The 19,069-nt window shown below is 39.2% G+C and overlaps 1 protein-coding gene across 1 annotated transcript in view; it reads right to left on the bottom strand.

Annotated features, from left to right (window-relative positions):
• Positions 1-1,551: 1,551 nt before the first annotated feature.
• The window catches only part of tlcd3a (TLC domain containing 3A), a 33,397-nt gene continuing 15,879 nt past the window's right edge, over positions 1,552-19,069 (bottom strand). Inside the window, exons 4-5 of the mRNA XM_032534162.1 lie at positions 11,905-12,000; positions 1,552-9,357 (exon numbers count right to left, since the gene is read on the bottom strand). Coding sequence (XP_032390053.1) covers positions 9,052-9,357; positions 11,905-12,000 — 402 coding nt within the window. The 3' untranslated portion in view covers positions 1,552-9,051. The remainder of the gene's footprint in view (positions 9,358-11,904; positions 12,001-19,069) is intronic.

Here is a 19,069-nt window from a genome sequence, read left to right as displayed (position 1 = left end):
TGTGCTATCAATTTAGGTTGTAGTCCTCCATTGGTTTCAACAAAGTAACTTCAAATGGTTATCAAAGTTGTGTGCTATTGCCATTAACAAGCAAACCAATTTTAAGTCAAGTCGGCCTATGTTTTGAGCTCTCGTACAAGCTGTAGTGAGGAAAGTAATGCACCTGATGCTCTAGGCTACGGCCAACAGTTGGGGGCAGTAATGCAAGTCGTTATGCCAAACGTCAATATAACAGAAAAGATGGACCCGCATCCCAACTGTCACTCCCCAAAGTAAGCCGAGTGCAGATTTGAGCCGCGCATGCTCAGATTTAAGCGGTTTACAGCATAACGTGTCATACTGAAATTTGTGAAATTTAAGAAAAAATAAACTTTTTCCTCATTACAAACAATAACAGAAGATATAAATCATTTCAAAAACGTTTCAGCTATCTATGGTTGTTTGATTGCTAATGTTTGCTCAAAACGCCATTCAAGTGACAGCCTTTGTTGCGTTTGAATGCTAGCTTGTAGCTAAGCTAGCACTCATTTCAAAAACGTTTAAGCTATCTATGCTTGATTGCTAACGTTAGCTCAAAACGCCCTTCAAGTGACAGCCTTTGTTGTGTTTGATTGTTAACTTGTAGCAAGCAGTGAACAAACTTCATTAATTAGGTCCATTTCTACTGTATCGACAATAAATAAGTCTCTTGTTAGCATCTTGTATGCTACTTGTCGCAAAGTGATGCATGTGCGACTCGAGTCTGCACTCGACTCACATTGCACTCGGAGTGACACCGACCACGTGAACGCTGGCAATCGGAAAAAACAACGTAATCACGGCGGCGGACCCTGATATTCCCAGGTGACATGAATGCAGCATACACACACAAAAAGAAAATAGGAAATGCAAAGCGTTTGAGAAGAAAATGTAGATAATCTTTATTTGAAGCACACAGATGACGACAGTGATCTCAAGCTGCTTTGTTTAGAAGTTTTTTGCTGCAAATTATTCTAAAATTCTTTCACGATGGCCATCTGGATTTTTCTTCTCGCTCATGTCTGTCTTTGAAAAATACTGCAGGCTTTGACACCTTTTACCACATACATCATTCAGTATACTGTATTACCAGTTAAACAATGAGTGGAACTCGCTGTACCGGTCCGAGGGGCGCTGCAGATTCAGGTGATCATTCTCTGTGGGTTCATACAAGCAACTGTTTTCACATTGTTTTTCCATTTTTATTTGATATAAAAAATGTTGATTACAGCGGCTTTAAGTTTACTGTTCCAAGCAACTCTTACTTACGGCAGTTTCTGTGTCAAATGAAATGGAAGGGATGAGTCATCTGCTACTGATTTGAGCAAATTATAAAAAACAAATGACCCCACCCAACAAGAAAATGGGCTAACATGAACACAATGTCAGGCTAAATGAAAGTGAAAGATAAATATTTCATGTTTTTGTGAAATATCTAAGTTTTCAGGGGCTTAAAAATAAAAATTGAAAACAGTCTAATGATGGATGTTGATGGTGTGCAAAACACATAAGACAGGGAAAACAAAACACTTGTTCAAAACAGTCTATCAAATCAAATTTATTGAATTTTAAAGGGGTGCTCTGAATTCACAAGTTGCAGCTACAGTACATAACTCCTCTCACATCAATAGTTTTAAGCTATTTCGTAAAACAGTCCAGTCTCTTTTCAGATTTCAGAAATTTCCTCGGAAAAAAGGTCACGCTACAAAAAAAAAAGACAAATGCATCAAATCTGATATATAGGCTATATATTTGAAAAATAAGAACGCTATCAAAAAATAATGTAGGGCAAGACGTGTCGTGAGGTTGTGAAAGTGCTGCATTTAAGTCGGCAGAACAGTGAGTAAAATGGACAGCAAGTCAAGATTCAAACTCAAATCTCCAGAACACAACACGTCCACCCAACAGACAGATGAAAGGTCTAAAACAACAGAAACACAGCAAACAAATTCACAAAATATCTATGCTTTAAAGGTGTTAAACCTCAAATGATGCCTTATGGGGATTCGCTTGATACTTAGAAAATATAGATTAAATGCTACAAAACATGAAATGCTAAAACATAACATGAAGGCCTTAATTTCATCAGAATCAAAAGGAAGTGTTACTCTAATTCTAGCAGTGAATGCATAGCAATTTCTAATAGTTTCAACCAGTTAAATATGAATGATATGATTTGAACAAACAATGAGACTTTTCTTGATGATTGCAGTGAACACCAAAATGACAAACATTTTCTTAAGGATATGAGGATGATGATAATAAACAGCCACAACCTGTAAACACCGCCTGCCAGCTTAGCTCCTTTCACACGACTTCTGTGGGTATCACACAATAGATTTTTCACAAGGCACTGTAGACCAAATTTGGTTCACTGTCCGCGGATCAAAATCAGTTACAGCAACAGTTGTTTATTTGCAGCGCTTGGAATCCAAGCTCATCCGAAAACTGTACGATAAAAACGTCTCAAAGTTAACGGTTGTGCAGTTCATCAGCTTAATGCCACATTCACATCATATCAGAAGAAAAAAAAAACAACTAAATATTGTTGCTATGTGTTTAAAGACACCGATTTTGATGTTATAGGTAGAGGTGATTTTCCTGAACTACTGAGAGGGAACAGAGGGGACTCCCACATGCAGTTATCATTCCCATCTCAACAAACCGCAGAAACTCAAAACTTCATACTGGGTAGCATATTTTGTTTGTTAAGTTTGTATTACTTTGGACGTAAAATGGCAATGCATGAATAAACATGTCTTGACTTCATTGATGGGAACATAGACACCAAACATTTGCCATGTTTGTTGAACATTGTGCTATTTTTTAAAAGGTGCTGTACACCTTTAAAAAATACATGCCATATGCCCTCAGATGAAATGGAGCTCTCACATAGTTTGACTCAATAAAAGCAGAAATAGTTATGTTTTGCATTAACAGGGAGTTTTACATTTCAGCATTATTGGCAACAACTATTGGCCATGAAAAAAGCCAAAATCCTGCCCCATTAATAATTTCCTCCTCTGTTCCTAAAAGGTTTCTTCTCATGGACAGCTTCTTAATATGCATTTCTGAAAAGGTGTTAGCATCCAACACCTGGCATGACTGTCAATATCTCATAGGAGCTGAACTTAATGGAAGCTAACTAATTTAGCATAGGCCTAGGCTGTATTATTAGCATGGAGCCAGCTATCAGTTAACATAGTGTGTGACAAGGTGTTTTCGTTGAGTCAACTACCACTCAACATATATTAAGTGTCCACATGATGCTTGCTATCACATCAAGATAATGTGTTAGCAAGTACTGTGTGCTAAAGTGTTAGCATGAAGTGTACTCTTTCTCAAAACAGGGTTAGCAAGAACTGACTATTGCTCAGCGTAGTGTAGGCCTGTGCTAAAGTTTTAATCAACCACTTATTAAATGTTAGCTTGGAGTTTGATACAACTTAACAATGTAAAGATAAATTATTTGCACGGACTCCACATCCATTCAACATCAAACCGATGCTAAAGTGTTAGCGTGGAGTGAACCCTCACTCAAAATAGTGTTAGCAAGAAGCTGACTACTGCTCAGCCTAGTGTAGGCCTATGCTAAATAGCGTTAGCATGGTGACAGAGCCATCTCAGTTCATGTGTTAATTTTGGTGTCCATGTTCCCATTCTATTATTACATACAAGTACAAGGAATACAAAGCATTTTTTTTTTTACATTAATGTGTCTATTTACTGCTTAATGCAAAAAGTTTATCAGAATCATTATGTAGTTTCAAAACCAATGTGCTCAAATTACAGAGTAAAATGTCACCGCCCCATACAGAACTTGTATGTGTGCGTGTGTGTGTGTGTGTGTGTGTGTGTGTGTGTGTGTGTGTGTGTGTATGTGTTAGTGGAGAATTACCTTAAACACTTAGCAAGTATCCACTAAATTTAGAGGCAACATCCATCACAAACCCAACACGTTGGTCACACTCTGGGACCCAAAGAAAGACGTGACACTGAAGGGTAGTTATGTTTTTAAGTGAGAAGTGGGTCACTTAGCTTTTAAGACAAATCATCTACAGCATGTCTAAAAATACAGAGAAGCAAATGGATCTCTCTTCAAATCACTACGGTTACTGGGATTAACTGAAGTGCCTGACAGTCTTTGGTTTACCAACCCTTAGAAGTTGAAGCATCGCAAGCCATGTCGGAAAGCATGAATACAAGAAAAAAACAAAACGCTTTAAAAATATAATTTAGAAAAGAAACACCATATAATTCTAGATGTGATCATCTTCAGAATCAGTCTCACAATTTCATCATCTTACAATAAACCTCTATACACACACACACACACACACACTCACACTCACTCACTCACACACATATGTTAACTTCATCAAACTTCATCAAACCCTGAGCAAAGAGGATGAACTTAAGACTTTCGATAAGAAGAATCTATCAAGTAACAAAAGAATACCTGTTAAGATATGTGTACTCTGCATGCCTCGAACCTTTTATAATTCCTTCGAAGGGATTCACAGATTTAGGATCAGATGTGGTTTATGCCATCCAGATTCCTAGCAATGAAAATAATGAGGCTATAAAAGTTACAACTACTTTGTAGTCAGGTCAGTGTGATCAGATCAGACCAATTAATCAGATATTTCTTTTTAATTATTAAAACTAAAGGTCAATCAATAAATCAATGTCATCAATAAATGGGGGTTAATTTGCAGGTATAGAAAATACATTTGAATTTTGGACACCATCACTTACAAATATATATTTATAAATGTTGCTTTCTGACTTTGCAGAGGGACACAATGCAAAGAACGAATAAACTGCTTAAGAGAGCAAACAAAAAAGGGAACTTTTGATAATTAAATTGAAATAAATGTTACGGAAAAATCGTGGAATGTTACATTTTCTGTATTCTCTCATACTCTCAGATATATCCATTCTGTCAAAATAGACCTTTCAAAGTCAGAGTCCTGTTCAATTTGAGTTTAAAATTGTTTAGAAAATCAAAAAATGAGGGGGCCTTTTCTGCAACTGTCACAACAGGCTCAACTTTAGGGTGCTAAGGAGCTGCTACTACACCTTAAATTATTTTGTCATGATGGCATAATGCTGTTTCAATGGCTTTTCTACCCAAGATAAAACAAGAATGAAATTTCAGCAAAAATGTTGGTGTTAAAATGGTCAGATTTAAGTAATCCTTAACACCGACCATTAATCAAATTAATATCACGCTTTAAGGGATGAAATAAAAGCATTCAAACAAAGCCATGTGTCAGTTTCGTCAATGTATTGAGTGGTAGGTGAGGTCATGGTGGCATGACAACGGAGATACATGTATCTGAATGCGGCACACTACATAGCAGACATGCAGTTTCAATAGGAAATGCCTGCATAGGTCTACTAATCCTAACTGGTCCTGCCTGTAAACTGCTGAGTGGACAAGCAGATAATCCTGACAACAGATGGCAGCAGAGAGGAGGGAGGAGGGAAACCAGCTACTTTGTATCACTGCAGAGCACATCCGCCAAGAGACTGAGATGAGTTTAAAGAAAAGAGAGCAGAGCACGACGGGAGGATGGAAGGGAGGAAAAATCGGCAATGAGAAGTAGGTGACAGACGTATTAAGAAGGGATGACCTGCAGCTTTAAAATAAAAATGTTGACTGAAGTGACAAGCATTGGTTTTGACTACAGTGAAAGTGGAGACCTCGGACAAACTGTTGGATAAATTATAAAGTGTAAGAATGAAATGGATGAACATAACGTCTTATTAGTGTAAATAAACTGTCTTTCTTGGTAGCTAGTTAAGAGCTTACCACCTTTTCATTTACACCAATACATATCTGGAGACAAGTAGGAGTCAGTGGGAGAGTTCGGCTGAAATACAGCACAAAGAAACCTGGAATGTTTCCAATAACAGTGGCCTGGTCAGCAAAGGACAAAAGAGGCCCGCACTCTGCTGGACTCGAGCCAAACGAGAAAAACAAGCCCATCATTCAGCAGCTCGGCTCTCCTTACTCCCTCCTCCTCATGCTACTCGTCAGCAAACTGACTTGTGCGTCGACCAACAACAAGACTCATCACCTTTTCCCTACAATGCTGCTCCCACCAGACATGGATACCAACTGTGTTTGCCATAGTGCAGTGCAGAACCACAAGATCCCCCATACAGGTCATAGCCACACTACAGAACCCACAATGCAACAGCTGGTCTGTTTAGCAGAGTCTTGATGCTTGAAAGATGAAATTTCCTTCAGGGAACAATTTAATTTGAGGACTAAAAGAGCCCTCAAGACAGCACTGCCACTTTGTGTTAGAACAAATATGCATAAATATGTCTATTTTTATCATCTAGGGCTGAACGATTAATCGTTTTCAAATTGAAATTGTGATTTGAACGAATGCGATTAAGATAATCGTGAAGACAGCGATTAATCAAATGGGACTTATTTAGTTAAATGTTCGGTGTATCCCAAAATTTTCTATTCTGCTTTATTATGATTATATTTACTGTTTTTTCATAAGATACAAGCTGGAATAATGTCACATATTGGTTACAGAAATGTCCTATTTTCAATGGATTTTTCATTTATTATGTATTACTTTATTTAACAAGCTAAAAATAATTATCGCAAACCAAACCGAAGGAAGAATGGCTATTTTTGATTTTTTTTTTCCTCAAATCGTTCAGCCCTAGTATAATCTAAATTTCACAGTATAGAAAGTAAGCGTAACAGGCCATGCCCTGTACACCAACGTGGGGACTTCCTAAAGTGAACAGTCTCTTTGTAAACTACGCAATTGTTGTCTTTGTTAAAGCGAGACTATGCAACTTGTGAAAGAAGAAATCAATAGAAAAAGGTGAATTCATAAACACCCGCACTCAATTTACCACTCTCGGGGGATTTGCTTGTACAGCCTTAGCAGGTCTGGTATGACCAGTAGCTTATGGTGGCTGCTAATGTCACAAAACTTTAGATAGATAATGTCTGAAATTACGTCCGTCTGTTATGTCTTTTCTTTACTTGGACTAGTGTCACACTCAGTTTTCCCCTGCACAATGATCCCAACACTTGATTCACAGCTCAGCAAAAGTTACATATGTAGGCTCGCTTGGATGTGTGGAAACATTTTTGGAATCGAAACTAAAGATTAAACAATTATTGGATGAAGGTAAAGCAGTTTGCCGTCTTTTAAAAATGCAATTGCCTGCCTCAGAGTCACATTATCATGACAAAACCTTTATAGCTTGGTAGACATATCAAGTCTTAACTACTAATGATAAATATACCCCCCCCCCCCGGCATCCCATGAATGAATCAAAAACGCTGAGGTAAATTTAAAAGACAAGCAAAGACCTTTTTAAACTTCCAACTAAAATGCAACATGAGACCATGATTTGTAGTGTGAAGTCCCAGTAGAAATGTACAGGAGAAATAAATGTATGGTCCCAGAAAATAACATACTGAGGCGTGGGTCAATTTGATATGGATTTGACATTAGTGTTGTATACATGCACCGCAGCCTCTTTTTGCATAGATTGAAATTGCAGGACATAAAAAAAAGGTCATGAAAGCACTTAAATCAGTTAGTTCACTACAAAGCTTGAATGACCAAAATTGTTATTAGTTAAATCAACTTCAGGGTCTAGATTGTGAATGAAACTAACCCCACTGCATTCTTATGAAAATAATATATTCTATTTATTTCTTGATATGAAGAAATAATATTCTTAAGATCAAAAGTGAAGCATGTGATTTTCTCTCATAAATGCCATGATAAATGTCTTTATGCAACTGTGAATCGAGCAACAACAAAAAATGCTTTGCGTGACAAACAAAAAATGGTCCTCTCAGGTAATTACGATGTTGAGATATAGGTTTAAGCTTTAAAACTATCTCTATTTTGTGATTGAACTAAAGCATTAAATATATACAGCCCTGTGTGAAGTGCTCAATGCAACAGCTGATGCACAAGTGCATATACATCTGTGGAGCCTCAGGGAAAAGACAGCAGTTACCGGATGTTAATGATCACCTTCAGGAATAATCACTCCTGATATCCTCCAATGTTGTTTTTTTTGTAGCTGATTGCTTAGGAATTTCAATCCTCTGTATACGTTTGCTCTGGTGAGCCTCTGCTCGCCTTATTGCTCTGACCATGGCCCTGAGTTCATCACACATTAAGCCTCACCCCATACCCATCACCCCCGCTTCTCTGTGGCCTAACAAACAGATCTCAGTGACTTTTAACAGGAGAAAACAACCGGTAACATGCTGTATGGAAACTATGATAGAAATGAACAGGGCAGGGGGGAGTCACATTAACTGGGTGGTAACAAATTTAGCCGTTTTAAGCTCTCAAATGCAAATGAGGTGACATGTATTCCTCACAATTATTCCTAATACTGCCTGAACTTGCAACCCACCCACCACTTTTCCTAATTCTTCTCGTCGGTGTGATGAGTGAATCGATGGGAGAGGAAGCGCAACTATCCGACACAGTGCAGTAAAATCATTAAAATAAATACAACCTGTCGTAACAATCACTCACACATACACTGTAACAGACCATCCAAATCAGCAGAGGCTGTAAACACGGTAGGAGTAGGCGATAAGATAATGTCTCTCTATGGGAGCTCTTTCACTCCATGGTTTACCCGCAGTGAAGCAAACATGACCTTTCTTCAGTGTTGTAAATGTTGACAGAAGCAGTGTAGTACTTCAGAAAGATCCAGGCAAGAGCCAAATTCCCAAAAGACAAAAAAAAACAAAAAAAAAAACAAGAAATCATCAAACTTCAGTAGTCGAGCTGGATTGGTGGACAGGTCCACACAGGCAGCAGATTTTGAAACAGAAGATTTAAAGTGTGCGGAAAATGCCCAGGGGTTGTGGGACAAGAGCAGGCAGTCCTGGTGTACTACAGTTCAATGGTGGGATTTGAAATGTGTTAAGTCAAACTAGTGCCTTTGCAGAAGTAGTTGCGTTAGTAGCTGAGTGTGCGGCTTGAGCGAGCAATTGTGAAATGGATATCAATCATCCTTGGGATTGTCAGTGACAGGGGTCGCCGGAGACGAGTCTGGCATACGGCTACGCTGGTACAGACGAAAGCCCTTTCTGCAAAGAAGGACGAACCAGTAGACCTGCGGCGCCAGGATGCACAAGTTGCCCAGGTTGGTGGACAGCGGCAGGTGGAAGGGCACGCTGTAGAGCGGGATGCCGTAGTGGCGGCCGTACACCCAGTACATGTAGGGGAAGAGGGCGATGCGGCACATAAAGAAGGTGAGCAGTACCATACCGCCATTGGCCTTGTGCAGCCAGCAGTTCTGGAGGCTGAGCTGGTGGAGGAGACAAAAAAAGAAGGGGAGGTATAGAAAAAGGATGTGGAGGATGAGAACATGTTAACGTAGCACTTGAAGATGCAGTGAATAAAAAAATATATTATGGGGGACAAGCTAACCTGCCCATCATATCCAGTGTAACCATTCAACTGTTTGCTTGTGGGTCGTAGTAGCTAGCGGAGTAGTTTCATTGGTCAGAGTGTGTGTGTGTTGATCTTTCATAAATTATGGCTGTGCTTTTAATTGGTTCATTCTCCAATTATTTTCCTTCTCCTGATCTACAACAAGGGTGAGGAGGAGCGGGTAGTAGACCATGACAGCTCTGTATTTGCATAGTTTTGAGTAGCATAATGAAATTAAAAGGGTTTGGGTGCCTAGACAGCTCAGTTGGTAGAGCGGGCACCCATATACAGAGAAGCAGCGGGCCCAAGTTTGACTCGGACCTGCGGCCCTTTGCAGCAGCCATTCTGTCAATAAAAGGCCTAAAAAATGTCCAAAAAAGAATCTTAAAAAAATAAAAACCTTTAAAAGAGTTTGAACAAAACCCTTTTGTAATTATACCTCGCTTGTTTCACTTGGAAATATGTCAAATTACAAAAGATAAAGATGCTCTAACTGACATTTCAGTGCAACTTTGAGCTGTAAAAAAAAAATTGGTTTCTTTAAGCCAAAACATCCCCACGCTAACAACTTTAAAACTTATTTAACTTTTTACTTTTTAAAAAAAAAAAAAAAGAGTCTAGAGACTGTGTGAAGGTGATACTGGTCCTAATGAAGGTTACCATGCTTAGGTTAGCATGTTAACCTTCATTAGCTAAAGCTGAGACAAATTAATTCTTTTGTATTTCATCAGGACATACTTCTTTTTTTAATAATCCAGTCAAATCCCTGCACTTAATTCTCTCAGTGAAAGGGACTGGATTTTGAGATCTTAATTCCTGGACAACAATTGCTACCTCTTCACCATTCCTTAAAGTCATGTCAAACATCCACAAAATGTATGTATTATGATGATGATGATCATCTTCTTATCTTTGATGTGGAAGACTGTGGGAGCTCCTGGTCTACAGAAAAGGAGATCAATAGGAATCAACCCTGCTGTTGAGAGCAGTAGAAATGTCTGTAAGTGCTGATCTAGCCCAAAAGAGAGCAGCGTTTTTTTTTGTTTTTTTTTTAAAGACGGAGAGAAGCAAGGGGAGCTTTGCTTTGCACTTTTCTCTGCTGACGCCAGATGTCAGCAAAGACCTGAAAACCCACGGTCCGCTGATTTTACTGGGATACACAGTGAGGCCCTACAATTCTATTCTTAGTTCACGGCTTTACGCAAACACGCAGCCTCTCCCTGTACAGCACACGTGCTCGTCAGAGTGCAGGATGTAATGCCCACTGTATAAGTGGAACTAATCAGGGCATTATCTGCTGTTAATGGGTTAGGAGGCAGGGAGAGTGAACAGTGCCGTGGCTTCTTAGCTGAATGCTACTGACTGATGTGTTTCTTTTTTCATTTTATTGTTGTACTATTGATGGTTCAGTGACGAGCTAAATCTCAAATGAAATGGAGATACTCAGGTTTTTGATGACGCAAGGCATATCACCTGAGTAGGATAAGGAAAAAACAATAACTGGTTTTCTTTTTTTGCCCCGACAGAAAATCATAACATTTATGCTGTAGATCAGGGGACGTTTTTGAAGTCAAAGACCCCTTAACTGAGAGAAAGATGGAGCAGGGACCCTCTACTACATATATTTTATAAAATGAAGTTACATAAACTGGGCCTACAATAACATGTAGGGCGGCCTAAAGCCTTTATACATACTTTTCTTGCATAAAATACTAAGCTATTAATGTTTTTTTTTTATAAATCATGTTTTAATGTTAAACATAAGTACATGTGGCGCAGTGGATCTTTAGGATGAACTGTATCTGTGGAGAATAGTGCCTACCTTACCTATAGGTCAGTAACTTTACCAAATCAATAGGGATTTATAATTGCTAATATGTTGGATTTATGTGGGAAAAAAAAAAAAGACAAAAGAACAATAATTTGGAGGCCCCCCAGCAATACCTCTGAGGACCCCCTAGAAAATGCCTATATACTTCTTGTACAAATGAAATAAATACCAGACTCACTGATTGACGTGATGTACATTGTTCTTATAAAAGTTGTTCTTAGAAACGTCTCATGATATATTGTCTCTAGAAGTGTATTCTTTTTTTTGTTTAAGAAGGAAAAGAAAATGCCGATACTCAACTATTGATTGCAATAGTAGAATCACAATGAATGAAAGTTGCAGTGCAACTTGAATCAGCACCCATGTATAAGTGAAAGAACAGAATCAGTACAAAAACATATAATCCCAGCCCTACTGCAAATAGTAAGCTACTTAGCCAGACAGAAAGTTTGCATTTTCACTCCACCCAGTCTCAAAACCTTTGGCTTTTCAGACTTTTTTATTTCAAAAGGGACAGCATACAGTTCACAACAGGTGTATAACGTCCCAGTTTGCATCTGGTAAATGCAAGGTGTGTACGCGCTGTCTCACCTGAATAAGTATCTTCCCCAGGGAGACGAAGGGTGTGCTGAGCTCTGTTAAAAACAAGCAGCCGATGAAGAAATCCCCCTGGTCCCTTCTGAAGAACTGAGGAACAGACAAACAGAGCACACAGAGTAAGCAAACAAACATGAGCATGGAAAAAAAACACAGCTGACATTCAAGGACAATTTCTGGAACAGTCTCAGTGTACATATGATATGGTGAGAGAGGCTTTAAAAGACATGGGGTAATTTACGGTTTTAAACACGTGTTTCTCAAGGTTGATTCTGATAGATTTGGACTGAAGGTGCTCTAGCTTTACATAGTTATATATAATATCTTATAGTATTTTGTGTAATATTGGGTGTAGTAATGGGCGATATAAACGATATGCAATATAAACGATACAAAAATATGTTATAGATTTGAGTTATATTGCATCACGATGATGCGTGTTGCTACAATCTACCCGCGAAATTTAGAGCCAGGAGCTGCAACATGCTGCAACGCATCATCGTCATCTTGAGTAAACATGGCTACAAGCGAAACTGAGGAGCCGGTGAAAAAGACCAAACATCCGTTATTTGAACGTGGTTCGGATTTAAGCCGCTACAACGGAGCCTTTCACCAGCCTGACAATTCACTGTACAACGGACGAGTGGAATCTGAGCAGCCGGTGTTTGCAGAGGTCGCACTTCACCGCTTAACATACGGCCGTGTGTGTGTGTGTGTGTGTGTACTCAGTGTAGTGCTCAAATGCGTTACATTAGGCTGCAGGTAAGAAACTTTATATGAAATATGTTTTTATTTAAGGTCTCTGTGCATCTTTGAAAGTGTAGCACCTTTTAGAATGGTTTATACTAAAGGAAAGAAACCCAATACTTTAAGATTTTTCTTTGTTCAAGTCTCTGCACTTAGTATACTTGAATTGTATTTATCTGCAACATTATTTTTAAATTACAATTACAGTTTTGTACAATAAAGCTACATACTACATTTGTTTCTCTTTAAAAGTTTGTTTCTCTAAAGCAGTTTGGCTTTCCTTAGGGTCTATGTAACCTTGTCTGAAATGGTTCTATTAAAATGTATATATCGTGATATATATCGTTATCGCAAAATGCTGCAAAGTATATCGCAATACAGATTTTAGGTCATATCGCCCATCCCTAATCTGGTGAGAGAAGATGTCAGTGCGATCTGTTATAGCAGGAAGGCTTGGGCACGACTTGGACAGCCTCTCTTCAGTTATCAGTTGACAGCCGCACTCAATGTCATTTAAACAAAACAAAATGGCTCTGCTTGCCTCACTTGTTGTTGCATGCTACCGTTTGTGTAAGTATCTTTAATCAAAACTGCAAAAACTTCTAATCTCTGTACAAGTTTGGTACAAAAGCAGGTTGTAGTTACACTCCTATTACAAAAAAATGGGCGCCTGGTAGAGCGGGCACCCATAGAGGGTTACTCCTTGACGAAGCAGCCGCGAGTTTGACTCCGACCTGCAGCCTTTTTCTGCATGTCATTTCCCCTCTCTCTCCCCTTTCAAGACTAAGCTGTCCTATACAAGTAAAGGCCTAAGATGCACAAAACATAATCTTAAACCAAAACAAACCAAAAAACAACAGGAAAAATTAGTGTGGTGTAAGCCAAGACAAAATCTTTTTGATTTCTCATCACATCTCCTACCAACAGTCTTAAGCCATGTCCCAATTCAAGGGAAGGATGCTCTTAAGACAGCTCGTGGATATGGTGGATTTGGAAGACCTGAAAGCCCAAAAAGATGAAAAAAATGACGGCATCTAGCATCAAGAGAACAAAATGTGTGGCGCACAATAACGTGCCAGATTAATGGTACATACATTCATAAGTCTATTTAATTCTTAAATACATGTAATTCTAATAACTCATACCATATCCAGGCTGCTAACAAGATGCCAATGTTATACTGATCATACTGGATATACAGCGGCATTCTTATTGGTCCAATTTAAGTGATATATTTACATGTCAATGGTGACCACTCAAAATACAATTAGCTTGTAAACCTGACATTACCGTGTGATATTTCCCAACTTTACTAGTTGAGGAGGATTGTCTTTGAACTCCAATAAACAAGAGACCGTTCACAAAAAGAGAACTCCACTTGTGTCCTCCAAAACACAGACAAAAGAAGGTGGCGTTGCTTAGCCTCATTTTTGGGGAACCTTGTATGTGGTTCAGAAATGAGTAAGAAAAGAGTATCAAGATCCACAAAGACAGATAAGGTCTTATTTTACCACAACTTCAACATGGCACAAAAGGCAGCGGGAGGAGAACCAGGGAAGAGGCGGGACTACTGATGTCCTGTCCATAAGTAATGAATGAAGCTTTCAAATATTGACCGGTGGCACAGTGCTGTAGAGTTAAGAGAGGCCATCCTAGAATAGGTGAGTCAGTCTAGATGGATAAAGACACTCCAGACAAAACAAGCACTGTCTGGTAGCCTAGCTTGCTGTGTGCTAATGATGAATAAAGCATGAGGGCTTTGCCATCTGCCTTGCTGAAAGAATGACTGAGACAACAGAGGGGAACTTTACACCACCCCCAACAAACTACCTGGCTCATCCCACCCCCACCTGTCATAGGTGTGAGTTACCATTGTCTATGTATGTTTGTGATGCTCCATAAGGCATCATTTAAACTTTACGCTCCACTGTGTTTACCTGTCAAATACATATTAAAATAAATAGTACCTTTAAAATAGTAAAAAATAACCCAGTGAACTTTCCTAATCGTAAAATAATAAAACTTTGATACTTTTGATTCAAGTACGTTTTGTTGATCAAACTTCTGTACTTTCATTTGAGAGTAGTTTTGAATGCAGTACATTTACTAGTAAAGATTAGTATTTTTTACCTCAGTAAACAATCTGAATACACCGGATGAACTCTAAACATTCTATTCTAATGCACCGCTCCCCTCAACTAATTTGCCTGCAACCACTGAGAACAATAGGTGTATTTGTGGTTGCTAGTGCAAGATGCTTACCATCTGTCCAGGGATTTATTTAAACTTTCTACAACAATCATTTGTACACATCCTGTGTGCAAATTAGGAGGCATTTACAACATGAGAATCGCAGCAATTAGCCATTAAGTAAAAGGTTGACATGGACATGAAATCCATCTCATGTATCACTGCACACTGTCCACCTGTAAAAATCCAGCCAACATGAGTAGATGTTGTAAACATAAGGCTTAAATACATGTATGAGCACAGGTTGTGGTGACCGCCAACTAATTACAATAGTCCAGACGTACTTCTCGCCAGTCATTACCCAATTCTCCCATAGCGCCTTCTGGGTTGTTGTGGTCTAGGTCTGCCTCCAGAGGCCTATACTACGAAGCAAGATCAACATGCCCTGGATTTATTTCCGTTACCTGTCTTCACCAAACCTAACAACAGCGGTCCTGCATAAGGTGTGACACAACGGTGGTTATCAATTTGTTTAATACCATATGACCAATGGCAAACATGGACTAAGTCTACCAGAGCAGCATATTTTACACAAGAAGAGCAAACCATAATACTCCTACAGAAAACCTACTGACACGCAATACAGGCAAAAAGCTACAGTCCCTGCTGCTAAACCCAGGAAGGAAAGCTGGAGAAAAAAAACTGCCGACGTTCCATAAACTTCCATTGCTGTAGCCTATTCTTTCAGTTGCAACCCTGGCAGTTGTAAGCGATTGTGGGAGCAAATTAAAAATGTATATAAAAACATAAATCAAACCAATGTGTCGCACTGGCAACATTTACAGCTCAAGAAGCTGACAAAGATACAGAATTCCCTCTGCTGAAAATCTATATCTATATCTCTTTCATAAAACTACCCATCAGGGAATGTCAGCGCGTTTTGTCGCTCTCTATATGTTCTAGCTTTTCTGAGCGCACCTCTCACTATCAGCACACCAATCATTGGAACTTCTAAGAATGGTGACGCCGTTCAGGGTCATCCAGGATTGATTAGTTAGTGAGGCGGTGCTTTTATGCTGATTGATCTCTAATCTTGTACATAACCTGCTCCCGAGCAGGTAAATTGTTCAGCATAAGTTACCATGGCGATGTAACCCAATAACAAGTGACCCGACGTTGTGATACACAAAACCCTTGGTTGAACCTGAAGTTACCTCGGCAACCCGAATTCTTGCTTTGTAGTATAGGCCTCGGATCTCCCTATAAGACACTTTTACACATGAACTGCAACCCTGAACCCTAGATATTACCTGGAGGAGCTGTATGTGTCCAAATGTTTGAATCAGTTGGCCCAGACATTTAACGACTTTACCCTGCCAGCTCCTTAGCACAAAGTCCGAGCAACATCTGATTGAGCCCACTGATTGAGGTCATTGTCCGGAGAATTCACAGTGCGTGAGTGGGCATGTTGATGACAGTTCTATCATTCGGCTGGCGCGAAACCAGAAGAATACATATAAAAATGTTCCTAATATGGCATACACTTAAAGCTAATATTGTTTTTGTTTTTTTCAGGTTGATAAAATACATTTAGCATTACATTATTTTTTTTTACTGTTTATTGATCCCCAGTGAGGAAATTACAATTTACACTTTGTTAGTAATCACTACAGGCCTGCAATACACACACATGCTCAGGACCTAATCATGCACTGTCAGTGCTGGACCAGCGCCCTGAGCGGATGGGGGGGTACGGTGCCTTGCTCAAGGGCACCTGGCTTTGCCCAGGAGGTGAAGTGGCCTCTCTCCAGCTACCAATCCTCACTTCGTACAGGGACTTGAATCAGCGACCCTCCGGTTCCCAAACCAACTCCCTACGGACTGAGCTACTGCCACCCACATTAGTCAGCTTCTGTACCGGTACTCTTGCCTAAGGTCGCGCCAACCACCATCCACTACAGGTAATACACCAACTATAAATAAATACCTCATACAACCCTACTTCAAAAAACCTGAGCTATCCCTTTAACAGGGTTGTCGGATAACTCGACCAGCTCATGTGTTACCCAGGCATAAGGCGGTGAATCAAAAAGCGGGCTGGTGAGTTTAGAGAAAAGAGAGGACGATTGCATCTGGAGCTGAATAATGTAAGGTAATGTGATCTCATATGCCACTGCAAACAAAAGGGTTGAGTTTCCACTGCACCTGGCCTGCTAACCTGGGATACCACCAGGAGAGGAGAGCGGCAATGTTACATGTTTCTGTAAACTCCATGGCATATAGAGACTTGGTTGAGTGAAGCTCCGGAATAACCTTATTCAAGTGTGTTATATAGTATATTTAGAAATTTAAATAAATATAAAACGTTTTTTTTAGAGAAAGTCTTTGTATACGACTACATTACAATATAAAGTGGCTTCTATTCTTCAAGCTATTGCTCAGAAACTGAAGCCCTATTATAAACTTCCTTGCATACTTTACTGCTCAAACTGTGTTCACGGTGAACTCAGGTTTAACAGTTCAGTGGGTTCCCAACATGCCGTTCATTCCTGGAATAAAAGTCATTATGGTCCACACTCCCTCTCCTCCTGTGTTGCTTGCATCCCCATTGCCCTTGCTTAACTGACTGTAAATTAATCTATTCAAATAATTGTTTTAATTTCTTGTACATTAGGATCTTTGCCCGGCGCCCATTTGCCCTCTCCGCAATCCACTAACACTTGAATCTCAGCAAAAACAGCCTGCACCTTTCATTCTCCTCGCATCACTTACATCAAGGACGGAAAAGAAAACAATTATCATTTGTTGCCATTTGTTCAAAGAAAGTAATTAATAAGTTCTAGATTACTGTTCTCTTCCCTTTCCCGCCATTTACTACCTCGAAGCCTGAACAATAGTTATTCCTTTGAGGTTTTCTTGGAATGTAAATGGAACATGCAGTAAATCAGAGAAGAATTCCACTCTACTGCATAAATCTAAGAACTTCATTGAGTTGGACCGATACTTGAGTTTTACTAGGTACTAGGATTTAGTGAATGTATACTGGCTCATTAGTGTAATCCACCTCTCATCCTTGAAAAGCACACAAAGTCTGCTCTCCTCGGGAGGCGTGAGACACTGATTAACTGAGTACCTGACTGTTGGTTTGGGAAAGTTATAGAGGCTGTTCGAAGAGCTTTGGTATACAAACCACAACGTAATTTCATTAAGTGTTTGCTTCATTGCGTAAATTTCTTTTAGAAAGGATATTCTATCCTAGCAGAGATGGCAGTTTAGAATACCAACTCACTATTTGTAATACGCACAGATATGAAAACAACATGTAATGCAGAAAACGATGCTGGGGGGGGGGGTTTAGAAATGGTGTCCGAACGTAGTTGGTCCAGCTGAGTGTGTTACTGAACATACAATTCTATTACACCATTTTATTTTTATTTATTCTTTATTTAAATGGCCAGCAATTGACCGATATTGACCAAACAGTACTGATGTCAATTTAGACATTTATTTATTATTTATTAGCAGCCTTTTGAGTATATTTTTTCCCTCTAAAATCAGTATTGGGCTCAAAAATCCAAGTTTTTTTTTTTTTTTTTTTTTAGGCTACACGATCACTGTCACTTTAGAACGTACAACGGAAAGCGAATGTCATCACTAGCGCTGAATCTGACCAAACTGAATTCAGTAGTAGGTTTATTCTGTGGCTGGTTCAAACTTCTTTTGTTCATCTTATTACAAAGCAAGGCCTGTACAAGCCGAGGTTTTTAATCTATAAGCCACAAGCGGATTGAAACCATGTGTACTCAATGTTGTGAGGTGATCTGGTTACGGGCAGTAATTCCACAGGTAGGCACAGTGGGATAATAGATGTTTTGAGAACCAGGTGGATTAGCATGTTGGCACACTAACACATTTTATGTAGGGTATATTTTTACTTTACTTTCCAAAGCATAACATTTTTTTAATCAAACACATTGCCTCTTTCCAACATTCCAGGCAGCATCTAGGTCCCTTTCTCTCAATACAGGTTGAAATCTGACTGGCGGAGATTTCAAAACTACTTGATTGGTAATCAATGACAGTGAGCATCATGTTTATTTAATTGTTGCCACTTAAGTAATTATTAAGAGACAAGGCAGCTTAAAATGAGGATTGATTTGAAAACAATGCACTACATTACGGCACACACTAAAAATGCATTACTGGCAGTGGACAGTACAGA

This window comes from Etheostoma spectabile, chromosome 13 (assembly GCF_008692095.1).
Source record: "Etheostoma spectabile isolate EspeVRDwgs_2016 chromosome 13, UIUC_Espe_1.0, whole genome shotgun sequence".
NCBI classification, from domain to species: domain Eukaryota; kingdom Metazoa; phylum Chordata; class Actinopteri; order Perciformes; family Percidae; genus Etheostoma; species Etheostoma spectabile.
Note: the sequence above shows the minus strand (reverse complement) of the source record. Positions and strands in the feature narration are given on the sequence as shown.